The sequence below is a fragment of the Epinephelus fuscoguttatus genome, linkage group LG11 (genome assembly GCF_011397635.1).
Source record: "Epinephelus fuscoguttatus linkage group LG11, E.fuscoguttatus.final_Chr_v1".
Lineage (NCBI taxonomy): Eukaryota > Metazoa > Chordata > Actinopteri > Perciformes > Serranidae > Epinephelus > Epinephelus fuscoguttatus.
In genome coordinates, this window is record NC_064762.1 from 16,679,778 (window position 1) to 16,693,867 (window position 14,090).

General features: G+C 38.4%; 2 protein-coding genes and 1 non-coding gene across 3 annotated transcripts; 1 reads left to right on the forward strand and 2 right to left on the reverse strand.

The window, feature by feature from the left end:
* Positions 1 to 488: 488 nt before the first annotated feature.
* Positions 489 to 578, forward strand: trnay-gua (transfer RNA tyrosine (anticodon GUA)). Its single transcript is given in 2 exon segments — positions 489 to 525; positions 543 to 578. It is a non-coding gene; the product is annotated as a tRNA-Tyr (tRNA).
* Positions 579 to 3,166: 2,588 nt separating this feature from the next.
* Positions 3,167 to 6,800, reverse strand: tmem18 (transmembrane protein 18). Its single transcript, XM_049589425.1, has 5 exons — positions 6,632 to 6,800; positions 6,340 to 6,457; positions 4,534 to 4,588; positions 4,311 to 4,404; positions 3,167 to 4,227 (listed from the first exon to the last, which is right to left on the reverse strand). Exons 1-5 carry the CDS (start codon positions 6,722 to 6,724, stop codon positions 4,129 to 4,131), a joined length of 459 nt encoding a protein of 152 aa, XP_049445382.1. The 5' UTR covers positions 6,725 to 6,800; the 3' UTR covers positions 3,167 to 4,128.
* A 965-nt stretch (positions 6,801 to 7,765) lies between these two features.
* LOC125896668 (uncharacterized protein C1orf115-like) lies at positions 7,766 to 13,729 on the reverse strand. Its single transcript, XM_049589423.1, has 3 exons — positions 13,109 to 13,729; positions 9,121 to 9,180; positions 7,766 to 8,875 (listed from the first exon to the last, which is right to left on the reverse strand). Exons 1-3 carry the CDS (start codon positions 13,400 to 13,402, stop codon positions 8,738 to 8,740), a joined length of 492 nt encoding a protein of 163 aa, XP_049445380.1. The 5' UTR covers positions 13,403 to 13,729; the 3' UTR covers positions 7,766 to 8,737.
* Between the last annotated feature and the right edge of the window lie 361 nt (positions 13,730 to 14,090).

The following is a 14,090-nucleotide window of genomic DNA, read 5'->3' on the forward strand; positions in this document are numbered from 1 at the left end:
GCATAATATAATCTTTGTCAATATGTCCTCTCCTTGTCTTCAACAGTGGTTTGATTATGATCAGTCATTGATTTACGCTTAACCCACTGTAGTCATCCTTACACAAATAAGAATGACAGCATAACACCTTATGGTACAAAGGTTCTCTAAGTTATTTCTTCCCCTCTCCATGGTCCATTCGGCTGTAGACTGAGACCAATGAGTAGCACCACAGAATGCCACAGGTGATCTTTTCTACCTGTGGCCATTAAAGTCTAAAACTCCTCCCCTTCTGCATTGCCGTTATTTGATAGAACAGCTATAGTTTGAAAGGGGGAATGACATGCAGCAAAGGAATGTGGGTTGGAAAGGAGCCTGCGGCTGTTGTGGCAAGGACACAGCCTTTGTACATGGGGTGTGGGTGCCCCAGTACTCCATTGTTTCAGAAACTAGGCCCAGTGTGTGACCCTGACCCAGGTTTGTGAATGTTTGGTTTGTGAATGATGTTCCCTTCGATAGCTCAGTTGGTAGAGCGGAGGACTGTAGGGTTGACAATGACAGTTATCCTTAGGTCGCTGGTTCAACTCCGGCTCGAAGGATGGACTTTTAATTGTTATCTTATGTGTAACCATTCAGATTAAATAGATGTCGGTTGCCCTCAATTTGAAAGCTGTGGTTTACATTAGTTGATTTCGTCTGACAAAAGGACTCCTGTTTAACGCATCATCTTGGTTATCGAGTGTAGTTGTCTTCCTCTAGGTATGTCCTTGCTCATGTCATCATGAATGTACTAGTGTTGTAGGAGCACATGAATGTTTGCCACAATAAAATCTATGTAATGTGGAGTCTTTGCAAAGTAAAGATAAATTCTGTGGCAGCTGTGGTTCAGAGGATGAGTGGGTTGTCTACCAATTGGAAGATTGAGGGTTCAATCCCCAGCTCCTCCAGTCCACGTCAAAGTATCCTTGGTCAAGATACTGAACCCCAAATTGCCCTTGATGGCTGTTCCATTGGTGTGTTAGAGCATGTGAATGGTTACTGAGTAGCAGGTGGCACCTTGTATGCAGTCCATTTACTGTAATCGTGTTACACATTCTCTGCGATAAATTAAGTTACACTGAACTGAATCCCAGGGTGTCTCCAGGTATACAAGTTGAGTTTAATACTTTTAAAAGACCTTTTTAATACCACTTAAAATTAAATTGTGCTTATCCCAAAAAAAAAAAAACAACAACTAACAAGCAGGCTGGCTAGCAAGGCCTTAATTTAATGATGCAAACTCATTGTCTAATCTTCAGTATTGAGGGGGGAAAACAACACCACTGTGCACATACAGATGTAACATCAAAGTCTAACTGTGTGTTTTCCTCTGTTGAAAAAATGCTTCCTGTAGTACCAACAACGGAAATTCTACCAGTGGCATGACCATACTAGATTTACTGCCCCACACTTGTATGTCTCTGCGTGCCAGTCAGATTTCACTTACAGTTTACATGTCTGTGAAAACATGGATGCTTCACACACATCTTCCTTGATGAACATCCCATGATGTTGAGTAATAGCCAGGAATGTGCTTTATCCAGAATATTATGATGTCAAAGTCAAGTTGACCTTTGACCCTTTGGATATAAAATGTCATCACTTCATCATTTTATTGTATCAGACATTTGTGTTAAGTTTCATCATAATTTGCATAGGAATTCTTGAGTTATGATCAAAAACATGATTTATGCTTTAGTCCAAGTGGACGTTTGTGCCTAATTTGAAGGAAGTCTCTCAAGGCGTTGTTGAGATACTGTGGTCACGAGAATGATATGGATGTAAAGTCACAGACTGTGACCTTTGATCCCCAAAATCTAGTTAGTTCATCGCTGAGTCCAAGTGGACGTTTTGCCAAATCTGAAGAGAGTCCCTCAAAGCATTATTGAGATACCAGTGTTCACAAGAATGAGAGATGCAAGGTCACATTAACCTTGACCTTTGACCTATGATCACCAAAATAAAATCGTGTCATCATTGGGTTTGAGTGAACATTTGTGCCAAATTTGAAAAAACTTCCTCAAGATGTTTTTAAAGACATTTTGTTCAAGAGAATGGGATGGGCATTCGTGCAGACGGATATCCCGAAAACATAATGGGTCTCATTCATGAAAAGTGAGTAAATCTGTGTGTGGATTTGCACATAAAAGCCTACTCTACTAAAAACCTACTCCGGATTCAGGAACGCCGCGGGAAACTCAGATTTGATCGTAAACACGTGTGTATGATCATGAATGCCAATCCATCGTGAAGTGACAGCGCGCTCCCGGTAATCAGCAATTAGCATAAATCCCCACCCATGAATAGCCAATGATCACCATATAAGGAGGTGTAGGTGCATCCAGTCGACCTGTCAGTCATGGCGCAAAGAAAGAAAGAGAGAGAAAGAAAAAAGAATTTTTCCGAAGCGGAGATCGAAATAATTTTGGGTGAAGTGGACTTTAGAAAAAACATTTTATTTTCTTCAGTTAGTAGTGGTGTGACCTGGAGGGAGGTAACAGATGCTGTTAATGTTGTCTCCGTGGTACAAAGAACCATGTCAGAGGTGAAGCGTAAATGGTTTGATATGAAACTGGAGGCAAAGAAACGCATAATAGGCCTTAAGGTGAATCAGAAAAAGTCTCACAGAAACTGATTTCTGCTCCGACATCTAAGAGTGGGCTACAGTGAGTACCGGGCCATCAAATCACAGCATCCACGGTGAGAGGACACGGAATTGTGTGTGCTTTTACGCACGCGGGTGTAGGTGATCACAGATATTTGATGTGGGAAAGATGTAGCCTGATGTATTGCCTGTTTAAGATACGTGGCTGTCTGTCGTGGCGAGTCATGTGCGCCACTTCACCACCGACCCAGCGAATAACGCTCAGGCGGAACAAGTGCCTAATTACGACCCCGATCACAGGACTCTTGCGGGGTTATGAGCTACGAACTCCCGCTGATTAGCTGAACATGTATCGATCTTTTTTATTAAGTAAAGATCGCGTAGTCCCCAGATGTCGGAACGACGTGAAACGATAACTGCGCTTACCTTATGGCCTATAAGCACACACAAGAAATACAGCGGTCACCAAACAAACAGAAGATTCATTTGTGGGGTTTTGAATGAAGTGGGAACGGCCAAAGGCCGAAGAGGCTGTGATCCGGCTGTCCTTACGGATATCTTTATTATCATCATTCAACATGTAGAAAGAACGTGTAATCTATTGAGTCGATTTACATAGATAATTCACAGTCATGAACCTAATCGGGATCTTAAACCTGCTAATTGCCAACTAATTTAACTAAATGTGTTATATTTTTAATATTTTGTCATGTTTAGATTACGTGTTTCAAAGGCATCTGTGTATTGTGTAGATAACAGAGTTACACGTTAACGAATTAAAATTGTAATTTCCAATAGTGACAAGCAATGTTTATGTGCTTTACTACATTGACACAAGCACTACGAGTGGTCAGGAGCAGGAGTAGATTTTGTTAGTAGCTACGAAAAGATAAATATTGATGAATGTGGACACGCACGTAAATTTCCGTCTGCGAACAGTTTACACACAAATTCCTTCTGCTCACGTTTCATGAATGAGACACAATGCCTCTGGCTCCAGCTATCGCCAGCACGGAGGCATAAAAACATTTAGAGCCTTCCTTTCTGAATGTAAGGCAATTTATACTTTTTTATGCCTTTTATTAGTTAATGTGTTTTCGACTTTCTAAGACCTTTTAAGGACCCGCAGACACCCTGTATCCATAAGAGGCCCTTCCACAGTCTTGTATCGAACTAAAGCTGCAACATTCCCAGGCCTTGAAATCAAAGTCGCATCAAAGTCATTCAAAAACACTTTGAGCATTTTAACACACTTTAAAACAACATTAAATACAAAACAGTAAATGTCTCTGTGGTCCTCATAAATCTCATATTGTACAGTATATTCAGCTGCATCTTTCCACCACTGTTAGCAGAAACAGAGAGCCAGTCCTGACCGGCATCAACCAACAATCCTTTTTGCAGTCACAAGAAGGAATCTGCCTTCCTCTTCCAAAATTCAGGATTAGCCTGGCAGAGTCTTAATTTCTCCCACTGAGCCCATATTTTGGACATAAAGTGAGCGATCAGTCACTCTTCTCTCTCTTCTCTCTGCGGGCCTTTCGCTTGAGCTGGAGTGTCTTCAGCTCCGTCATGGTGGAAAAGGTCCTGTACACCCACACCATCTGTCGACACACACCACAAACATTCAGCAGTGTTTTTAACATTTTACTTGATGTGAGGGGTGAAGACGAACAGTAAATCTTACCACAATGATGACTGTGTTCAGCAGAAGAGGAATGGAGTAGACCAAAGATATGAACATGCCCTTAGAGTCAAAGTACTGGAAATTGGAAAAGGACCTGCAAAAAAATAATGAAGCTTAATGAGATCTTAATAATGACAAAGTTTATGAACAACAGAGGCTATGCACACACATTATTTCACAAACAAGGGTATAAAAAGAAAATACTGCTGGCCGATGGTCTTACCTCCAGTTCATGGCTGCCAGCTCATTTAGATATTCAGCAGAGTACACCAGGCCAGCTGTGGAGAGACGTAATGTCACTTAGCAAAGCACAAACTGATTATATGCACTCTAGTAACACAGCTTCTTAGCCTCAACACTCAACTTTCACATTTTTAGCAGTTGTTGAACAAATATAAACAAGGTATATGAGATTCACTGATACTTTTAACTAGTTTTGAGATATCTCAATTATCTTATCCAGGCTATATGGTATCAAGCACAACAATAACTACTTGTTTTGACTTGATTTACAAAAGATAAACATAACAGACTATGGAAGTAGGTAGGGATACTATTCAAATGATAAGAAAATCATACAAATAACAATAACTATAGATAAAGTTAGGAAGCAAAATAGGGTATGTTAACCCACGCAAACTGTGTGCATCAGTGAAATGTATGTGCAAAACCAAAAGAACGGTTTACTGATATTCCAAATCAAAGCAAAACATTTATACAGATTATACAGACAGATGCCTGTTCAAGTCCTGCCCTTTAATCACCTGTAAACAGCTTATTATGGACCTTTAATATTTGCGTACGTATATAATTTTATTAATTTTTGCCATTAGACAAATTTTATATAACTCGTAAGATAAATGTCTAAGAAATACACCTGTGTTTTACATACAATCCGAATGCCAAAATACAGGTGTCACAGAAAACTGTTTCAAGAGGTAGTAGGTTAGTAGTTAAGTTAAATGTACATGTTTGTAAGTATGTACGTACAGGGTCATTTCACTGACATGACATCAATGATAAAAGCATGAGAACACTCGGCATCCTCAAGTGGTTTACCAAAGCTATCTTTGAAAAAAACAACATGACTAAAACTAAAATAATTTAAGTATTGAGTCACATTGAAGTTGCCATTCTCAAGTCATACTTACAATATGAAAAACAAACAAACAAAGTAACTGAAAATAAAGTGAGAGAACTAACTTTTGGTATTCCCATGGCTGGGGATGCACAATACTGGATTTTTTTATGCTCATATGTAACAACTCATTTGACCTATAACTGATACCAATATCGATATATCTACTTTTTTCCCTACCTAATTCTAGTGATTATTAAGTCTCCTCTGTAGTGGAATTCACATCATAGTATACATGTATACTCTTTTTTTGATAGCCCACCAGCAGATGAAGGCATAAAATAATACTTTACAATGTATGTAATATTCAGTCATTGTGCAAAATAAGACAAAGCATGTTGGCTGATTCTGATAGATCGTTTTAAAGCCATATTGGCCGACACCGATAATGTACGGATATTATCAGCATGTTTTAGCCGATTCCAATGACGTGCCGAGATTACCGTGCTTCCAAGAGACTAAATTAGTAGTTAATTATGTGACGTGTAATGTCTCAATTGCATTAAAGCAACAGGAGTGAGTGAAAACCTGGGGACACAACTAAAATGTGTATTTTAACTAACACTGACTTTCTGATGTAAGTGTACTATATGTCTAAGTGAGAAAGAGCCACACAATAATACAAAATATAAGATTTCTGAAGATTGTAGTGATCATATGTCATGGTAAAGTGCAGTGTTAGGGAGTGGGGACAGGCTAAAATCCTGTGTTTCCAGTGTTGTAGGTAGTTTTTACTGTGGTTTTAACATGCTATATCTTCAGATGGCAATTAAGACGACGTGTAGGACTCATTGTTTGATGATGTAAGGTATTATGATGAATTATAATTCATATGTATGCATGTAATGTCCTAATTATTGCAGGGGTCTTTCCACCTTCCTCTTCACTTACCCATGAGCAGGAAGTGACATATCTGAGCTCTGTAGTACCTGCACGTCACCACAGTCAGAAACAAACACACAACATGAAACACCAACAGTCCAATAAGCCAAGGCTCTGACCACTGCACCTACGAATAGAGACAAAAACCACACATTAAGCATCTTAATTAAACCGACATATACCAAAGTATAACTTTTACAAGCGGGTATCGACGGCCAGTTAAAGACAATCGCTCTGTTAGCCATGGTAGCTAACTCACAGCTAGCTAGAACATCGAGTCAGTAAATACAATGTAACTTACAGACATGAGAAACGTCCATATGGATGTGATTCTTAAATTGCTGAACCCATCGATGGGGATAGAGCTGATATTATCCGCTTTCTGCGTCGTCATTTTCACACAATCTTACTCAGCGAAGGCTCATGTAAACAAGTCAGCGCTACGGAAGGAGCGCTCCAGTCGCAGGGGAATGACGTCACAGCGGCGACTCGTCGTAGTTGTTCTTCTTCATAGGTTCTTCTTGATGTTTTCGGGCGGTTGGCGAACAACTTACCGCCACCAACTGATGTGGAGTCTATGGGGACTCTAAATTTATAAGCACCAGCATAAAATAAAATAAAATAAAATATAGTAAATAAAGTAAAATAAAGTATAGTAAAATATAGTAAAATAAAATGAAATGAAATAAAATAAAACAACCGAGAAAACAAATTTCATTTCTGTTAAGCACAACTGTTCTCCTCAAATAAACAAAATATATAATATTCACCTTCTGACTGTCTTTGTCAAATAATTTGGAAATTACATATGATAAATAATTTGCTCCATTAATTTACAAATATGGGATTTTAAAGAATTCGTACTCAATAATTCCGTGGATTAGAGCGACCTTTTCCTGGACTGGTATAGACTCTTTCTAGTTTTGTGCCAGTTTTACCTTCTCTCATACTTTATTATACATTTCAAGCAAGATGTCGTTCAATGTGTCACTATAGATGGTTTATCATTGCATACAGTCATAACTTTGGGCTTTACCTGGTGAAGACATCTTCGTTTTACCAAGACTCAGGTCTGTCTCTGTCAAGGGAATACTTGATAAACTGCTGGTATCTTCATTTTGCAATAATATTTCTTCATTTCTCTGTTATTGTAGTTTCACTCCATCTTCACTCCTCCTCACTAATGTTATCTGAGCTATGAACTTTAACATGTTTGCACCAGCATCTCAGCTTTTTCTTCATCTGTTACAGCAGTAATTTCATAATTAACTATGACTAGGTAGTTTAGTCCAAAATGTGTCCAAATTATATTTTTAATGTGTTTGTTGTCCTTTTTTCATCCTTTTATTTAATGAGATTCTGAAAATTAGGAGTTGTTTTTAACACTTTAAAGACTATGGCTTTCTCACACTCCTTTCTCCACCAATAACAAATGACTACGTTTGTGCACAGTTTATTAACATTTTATTAAATGTCTATTTACACACGTCATGACTTACAAAACCCTTAAAACTGAACAAAAAGACACACATTCAGAAACACTGAAATATTTGTGACTAGCTTCAAAAGTCACACTATTATTTTCCAGTCTGAGAATCCTTCTAAACTTGTCATTTAACCAAAGCCTCCTTACCATTACCACCTTCAGTCTTTAGTAGTCTTTCATCCATCTATCTGTTTAAGAGTTAAGTAACACTCTTGAGATCAGTGGTCCAGTTGCTCCGCTCTGAGAGGCGGAGGGTGGCCTGGTTTCTGACTTACTGTGCCTGTCCACATCCTTTCAGCCTTGAATTACTCGTATACTTCACTGATGACCCTGTTAAGTCTTTCCTGACTCCTTCCCCCGTCTCATTTTGTCTGCGGCTACAGTAAACATTCCTGTCATTCTTGTCCTACTGCAGGTGCCACGTTCCCACAGTGTCCCTCTGCACACATGCAAACACCAACTTGATAAAAACATTCTCAGAGTGAAAAAAGGCACATCTTCTTAGGGCTTAATTCGTGCACAAGTAATATGTGATTTAGGTGTATGGAGTACATAAAGAAAGCAATGGTGTATTATGCAAAGAGAAATTTTACACACTCTGTCTTTCATTTTATATCTACTTAAAAAGGGGGCCATATGACCAAATGACGTTAGGATTAGTCAAATCAACAACATGCCAGCATGTGTAATTAATCACATTAATGACAGTTGGGCCAGCTGATAAGAAATCATTAATGTAATAACTGTATAAAAGGTCTACTGTGAAAAGGGCATAACTTTAACACTTAGGCGGAATCAGATATAAAAATGTAATTTCAAATAAACAAACATTACAAACATACTAAAAGTCTTTGGTCAGTGTCTGTGGGTTTACTGCTATGTACAGTGCAGTTTGCAGAGAAACTGGAGGAGGTGCACGGCTCAGGACGTGTTTCTGCCTGGGTGAAAGTCGGGGACGAAGGTAGCAGCCACCGTGATCGGAGTCGAGTAGCCGAGGGCAAAATTGTAGAGACCAAGCATTAGACACTTCCAGGTGCAGCGAAGTGCCTTGCCAACATTCTGAAAGACAAACATACAGTCACAGATTTAAGCAATAATGCAATAATCTATACATCCAAAGTAATCTCAATCATTTAAAGGAGGATGAAAAGGTAAATTAATCCACACAACCATGTCATACTCATTTTTATTCCCACATTATTCAGATAATAGTTTGAGCTGCAAAGCTTCATCAGCAGTTTTGACAGAATGTATAACTAAGACAAGACATGAAATCAGGCAGAAGAGTTTTAAAGAAAACCTACACATGTGGTGCTGGTAGAACAATAGCACCACAGGAGGAGAGGTGCAGTCCGTATGTAACCCTATAATGTAAACAGAAAACCCCGTGAACACCATTGTCTTCTGAAGCCTTTAGACAGGAAAGGGCTGAGTGGCTGAAGCGGATACAGGAAGTCAGATATTTTAGGAAAACAGTGCAAAAACAATCCAACTTTGTCAGTGCAGTTGGTGAAAATGACCCAACGCAGTATTTGAACTTATTATCTAAACTTAAAACAGATTAAATGAGTCATACATGAATCATAAATCATGTAAATATAGTTTGACATCTACTTTGATTGAAGATTTGTCTGCCAATTTCTGCACCATTGAACTTTCATGTTCAGTCTTTTATGATTGGTTTCCATTCCTCAGTATGTTTTCACAGATTTATATAGGCCACAAATAACTGATAAGATGATGAGAATACCAGGTCACTGATCACATTCCATAAACCATTATAAATCACACTTAAAGCAATTAAAACTGTGCAGATTCTCTTCAAATTTTACTGCATTTTTTTTCATTCATCTTCTAACCGCTTCATCCTGTTGAGGGTCGCGGGGGGCTGGAGCCTATCCCAGCTGACATCGGGCGAGAGGCAGGGTACACCCTGGACAGGTCGCCAGACTATCGCAGGGCTGACACATAGAGACAAACAACCATTCACGCTCACATTCACACCTATGGACAATTTAGAGTCCCCAATCTGCATGTCTTTGGACTGTGGGAGGAAGCCGGAGTGCCCGGAGAGAACATGCAAACTCCGCACAGAAGGGCTCGAACGGGATCGAACCGGCAACCCTCTTGCTGTGAGGCGAGAGTGCTAACCACCACACCACCGTGCCGCCCTGCATTGTTTATGAAAAAAGATTTGATGTTATGCAAATGATATTAAGGATGATTTGTAAAGGTGATTACTGTTACTTGCATCTGCTATAATTTCATCACTTTTATTCAGCTGATTTGTGTAGATTCATATCGTTCTGGTGTCAGTGTTTCCAATAATCAACAATGTATTAGAATAATTTAAATGAGGCGGATTGATTGATGCCATATTGAGTTCACATTTTAACTTACCCAAATGGCAACTACAAGAAAAGACAAAGATCGGATCAACTCGGATCAACTTTTTCATATAAGACAGACACTGAAACGCATACTCAACGTGCAGCCTGACAAGGTGCCTTGGGCCCGCCGACCATTTTCTAATTAATTGAAAAGAAATTCATTTGCAGTGGAAAGTTTTTGTACTTTGAATGTAAATATCAAGATGTCAGAGTGCATCAAAACAGAGTTTGTTTAAGAAAGTAAATTGAATAAAGGTGCCAGGGAGGATCCTCTGGACCCCCGTATGTCCAGTGCCCCTACATACACCTAACCTGTGAGTGCCACTGTAACTATTTGCTTCTTGGCAAACAAAGTACAGCAAATGTCAAAAGGTTGAAAACAGCCAATTCATTTATTCTATATACTGATAAATATTAATATTTTCTCATTAACTGACATACGGCCTCTGGTCACTTTGCCAAAGTGGCCCGAAGCAAGTTGAGTATCCCTGCTGTGTTAGTTCATATTCACTGAACATGAATAAAATGTAAACAGCACTTATACTTTTTAAAAACTATATCATTGCAGTGTGTATGACTCCACCCATTCCCTCATTAAACTACGTGCTCCTTTATGATTTGTCTACCTGACATTTCCCAAACATGACTAATAAGAGTCTGTTAATGTTCAATATAAACAAATATGGCAGCTCACTGATAAACCAGTAATAATGTTGTTGGTTTAGGTCATAGTGAACAAGCCATTTCCTTATCAATCAATTTGGAGTATGGGTAACAAAGCAGTCTGTCCAGTAAACAGACCACTAATGATGTTATCTGTACACACTGTGCTGCATGCCTCTGTAATCAGAATAATTGAGAGGGTAAAGCTGGATTACAAACCTTCACACAGCACCCAGGTGTAACAGGTGATGATGGAGTGTTTGCAGGTATCAGACACTTAAAAATGTAGTGCTTTATAAGACCATTTCAAGATAATTAAGATAAAGTTTAAGACTAAGTAGTATACATGTGGCCCCAATACAAAGGTCTTAAGTAGCAATATGGTTATAAGGGTGAGTTATGTTAATCTATATTTAGCCAAGAGGTAAAAATAAGTATAATTTAAAAATACAGTATTAGGTTCAGTGGTGGATTTTTGAAGATTTGTTTAAAAAAAATGCACATCCCAAAAAAAATGTTCAGTTGGGTGCTGGATCAAAAATACTGATAATGCCATTTTAATAAATGCCTGAGGGCTCGAAATGTCACTACTACAATTAGTAGTGACATTTCGAGCCCTCAGGCTCTTCTTCAGACTAGAAAATGTGAGCAGAGGTGCCCTCTTAAATACCCACAATTCCCAAATAACAATTAGTATAATCATTGACAAAAGGAATTCCTTTTGTGGAGTACTAACTAACTTAGGCATTTGTGTATAAATAGTGTAATTTTTCTATCTGTGTATGTTTTTGGATGTATTGCACTTATATTGGAATTTTTTGTATATGGAGAGGATCATTTCTCATATGTGTGTATTTACACACACACACATATATACATATATATATATATATTTATGTATGTTTCAGGTCACTCTTTATGTACTTTATCGACACTATTTTTTGATATATTTCTGATTGTTTTTCTTTTGACATGTTTTTTTGTACAGCTGTCAATGATTATACTAATTGTTATTTGGGAATTGTGGGTATTTAAGAGGACACCTCTGCTCACATTTTTTAGTCTGAAGAAGAGCCTGAGGGCTCGAAACGTCACTACTATAATAAATGGCATTTTGACGGGAGCTTTACTTGGTGTGCAGATCTTATACATGTTTTCTTTTTGAAGATTTGTGACATCAGAAATGTGGACTTTCACACAGAAGAGCCTGACTCACTTTTACGAAAATAAATTAAGAGACGGATAAATTCAATTATATCAAATGTTTGTGGCAATTAAGACCACAAATTCAAATTTCAGATCATTTTATGAATTTAAAGGCCTAATATTTGTTTGAAGAAATTAATTTAAGACCTTTTAAGGTCCTGCTGATACCCTGGATAATTATGGGAAAAGGTGAAGACAGACCAGCAGCTTTAACCATTTAAAAATGACAGCAATTTGAAAAAGCAAGAGAAAAATAAAAACAAGAAAATTAGTGAAAAAAATAAAATTTAAAAACAAACAAATACGAAAATGACCTGGGAAAAGTGCCTAAAAAAAAATCTATAACATAATTTTAAAATGTGATAATTATAAATGTAGTTTCCCCCTATTTTTTAAAAATAATTTTCTGAATCTATTAATTTTTTTTTGCACTTTGTGGGACATGTCTTACCAAGCTTAATGCCTTTTTCCAATGTTTGTGAAAAAACTTGCACCAATTAGCTCAGAGTTCAAAGGGTTAAATACTTGTGATCTGTCTGAAAACAGCACAGGGAAAGTGAAGACCCTCCATGTTTCAAAGGGTTAAAGGAAGTGGGCAAGATTTCTTTTTTCTAAATCATAACTGGTATAAAGGGCGATCATTTGAGTTTATTTTAGGCTGATGACGTTTCGGTAGTTTTTGAGATCTGCAGCTGTAAACACTTAAGTTGTATAATTCTTTTATGACTAGTTCTTATCTCAATAATCGCCAACTAAATTGTAATGATTAAGCAGTAACAGTGTAGAACACAAAGTACAAAAACAGCCCACAGACTGTGCAAGTTACATTTTAAAGGATCATTTATAGCATGAGGATGAAACCAATTAACTTTTGCAGTTTTTTTCAAATAATTAATCTGTTTAAACAATTTGAGGCTGATTTTAGTCATGTTAAAATAATTCAGTTTACCTTAACCACAGTGAAACTATTACCGTACCATAAAAAAACAGTTTCATGTACACTGTCAGGGAAACATAAAGCCAGAACACTAACCTTCTTTACTTTCTTGTACTTTTCTTTCTTCCTTTTCTTCTTCTCCTCCTTTGCCTTCACTCTCTCCTCCTCATCCACCAGTGGCTCATATCTCTCGGGCAGAAAAGCAAAATGAACCTCCCTGTGGCTCTTCTCAGTTTTCCTGCTGTCGTCGTCCACCGCCTGGCTGTCACTGTGGCCGGAGTGATCCACACAGTCCACATGCCGCTGATATTTTCCTGCTCGTACATTCAGAGTCTCACCTGATGCTAGATTTCTGTCAAACAACGTTGATGGAAGAGATTTGGGTTTCATGTTGTCAGCTTGTCGCAGCTCTCTCAGGGATGGAATAAAAAGTACCACTTTCTACAGGAGGTCAGGTATGTTGTCAACAGATGTTATGTGCATGAGTGGAAGTGCATTCCAGTGGACCGCCTTGTGTGGAGGATTTGGCTCAGAGCCCTTAAAGGTGCAAATCCTTCCTCCTCACAAGACCAGAAAACTAGTCCACACACTTGTTACTTCTAGGCTGGATTACTGCAAGTCCTTATCATCAGGTTGCTACAACAAGTCTCCAAAGACTGTCCAACTGATCCAGGATGCTCCAGCACGTGTACTGACAGGAATTTTAAAAACAGATCATATTTTTCCTGTTTTAGTTTCCTTGCTCCGGTTTCCTGTGAAATCCAGAGATGAATTTACAATCTTTCTCCTCACTTACAAAGCTCTACATGGTCAGGCTCCGTCATATCTTAGAGAGCTCATAGTGCCCTTTTATCCCACCAGAACACTGTACTCTGAGAATGCAGGGTTACTCGTGGTTCCTAAAGTCTCCACATGTAAATCAGAAGCCAGAGCCTTCAAGTATCAGGCTCCTCTTCTGTGGAGCCATCTTCCTGTTTTGGTTTGGGAGGCAGACACATTGAAGAGCCGACTGAAGCTTTCCTTTTTGATAAAGGTTGCTAAGTGACCAAAACCAGCACCATATCATAGCCTACATACT

What these genes read in the sequence shown, in the direction of transcription:
- tmem18 (XM_049589425.1), bottom strand. Translation starts at nt 6,724, where the DNA reads ATGACGACGCAGAAAGCGGATAATATCAGCTCTATCCCCATCGATGGG. An exon ending in ATGTCACTTCCTGCTCATGG is followed by an intron (nt 4,589 to 6,339) that starts GTAAGTGAAGAG and finishes GTCTCTCCACAG; the next exon opens with CTGGCCTGGTGTACTCTGCT. An exon ending in TGAACACAGTCATCATTGTG is followed by an intron (nt 4,228 to 4,310) that starts GTAAGATTTACT and finishes GTGTGTCGACAG; the next exon opens with ATGGTGTGGGTGTACAGGAC.
- LOC125896668 (XM_049589423.1), bottom strand. Translation starts at nt 13,402, where the DNA reads ATGAAACCCAAATCTCTTCCATCAACGTTGTTTGACAGAAATCTAGCA. An exon ending in AGTACAAGAAAGTAAAGAAG is followed by an intron (nt 9,181 to 13,108) that starts GTTAGTGTTCTG and finishes TTTACATTATAG; the next exon opens with GGTTACATACGGACTGCACC. An exon ending in GTTCTACCAGCACCACATGT is followed by an intron (nt 8,876 to 9,120) that starts GTAGGTTTTCTT and finishes TTTGTCTTTCAG; the next exon opens with AATGTTGGCAAGGCACTTCG.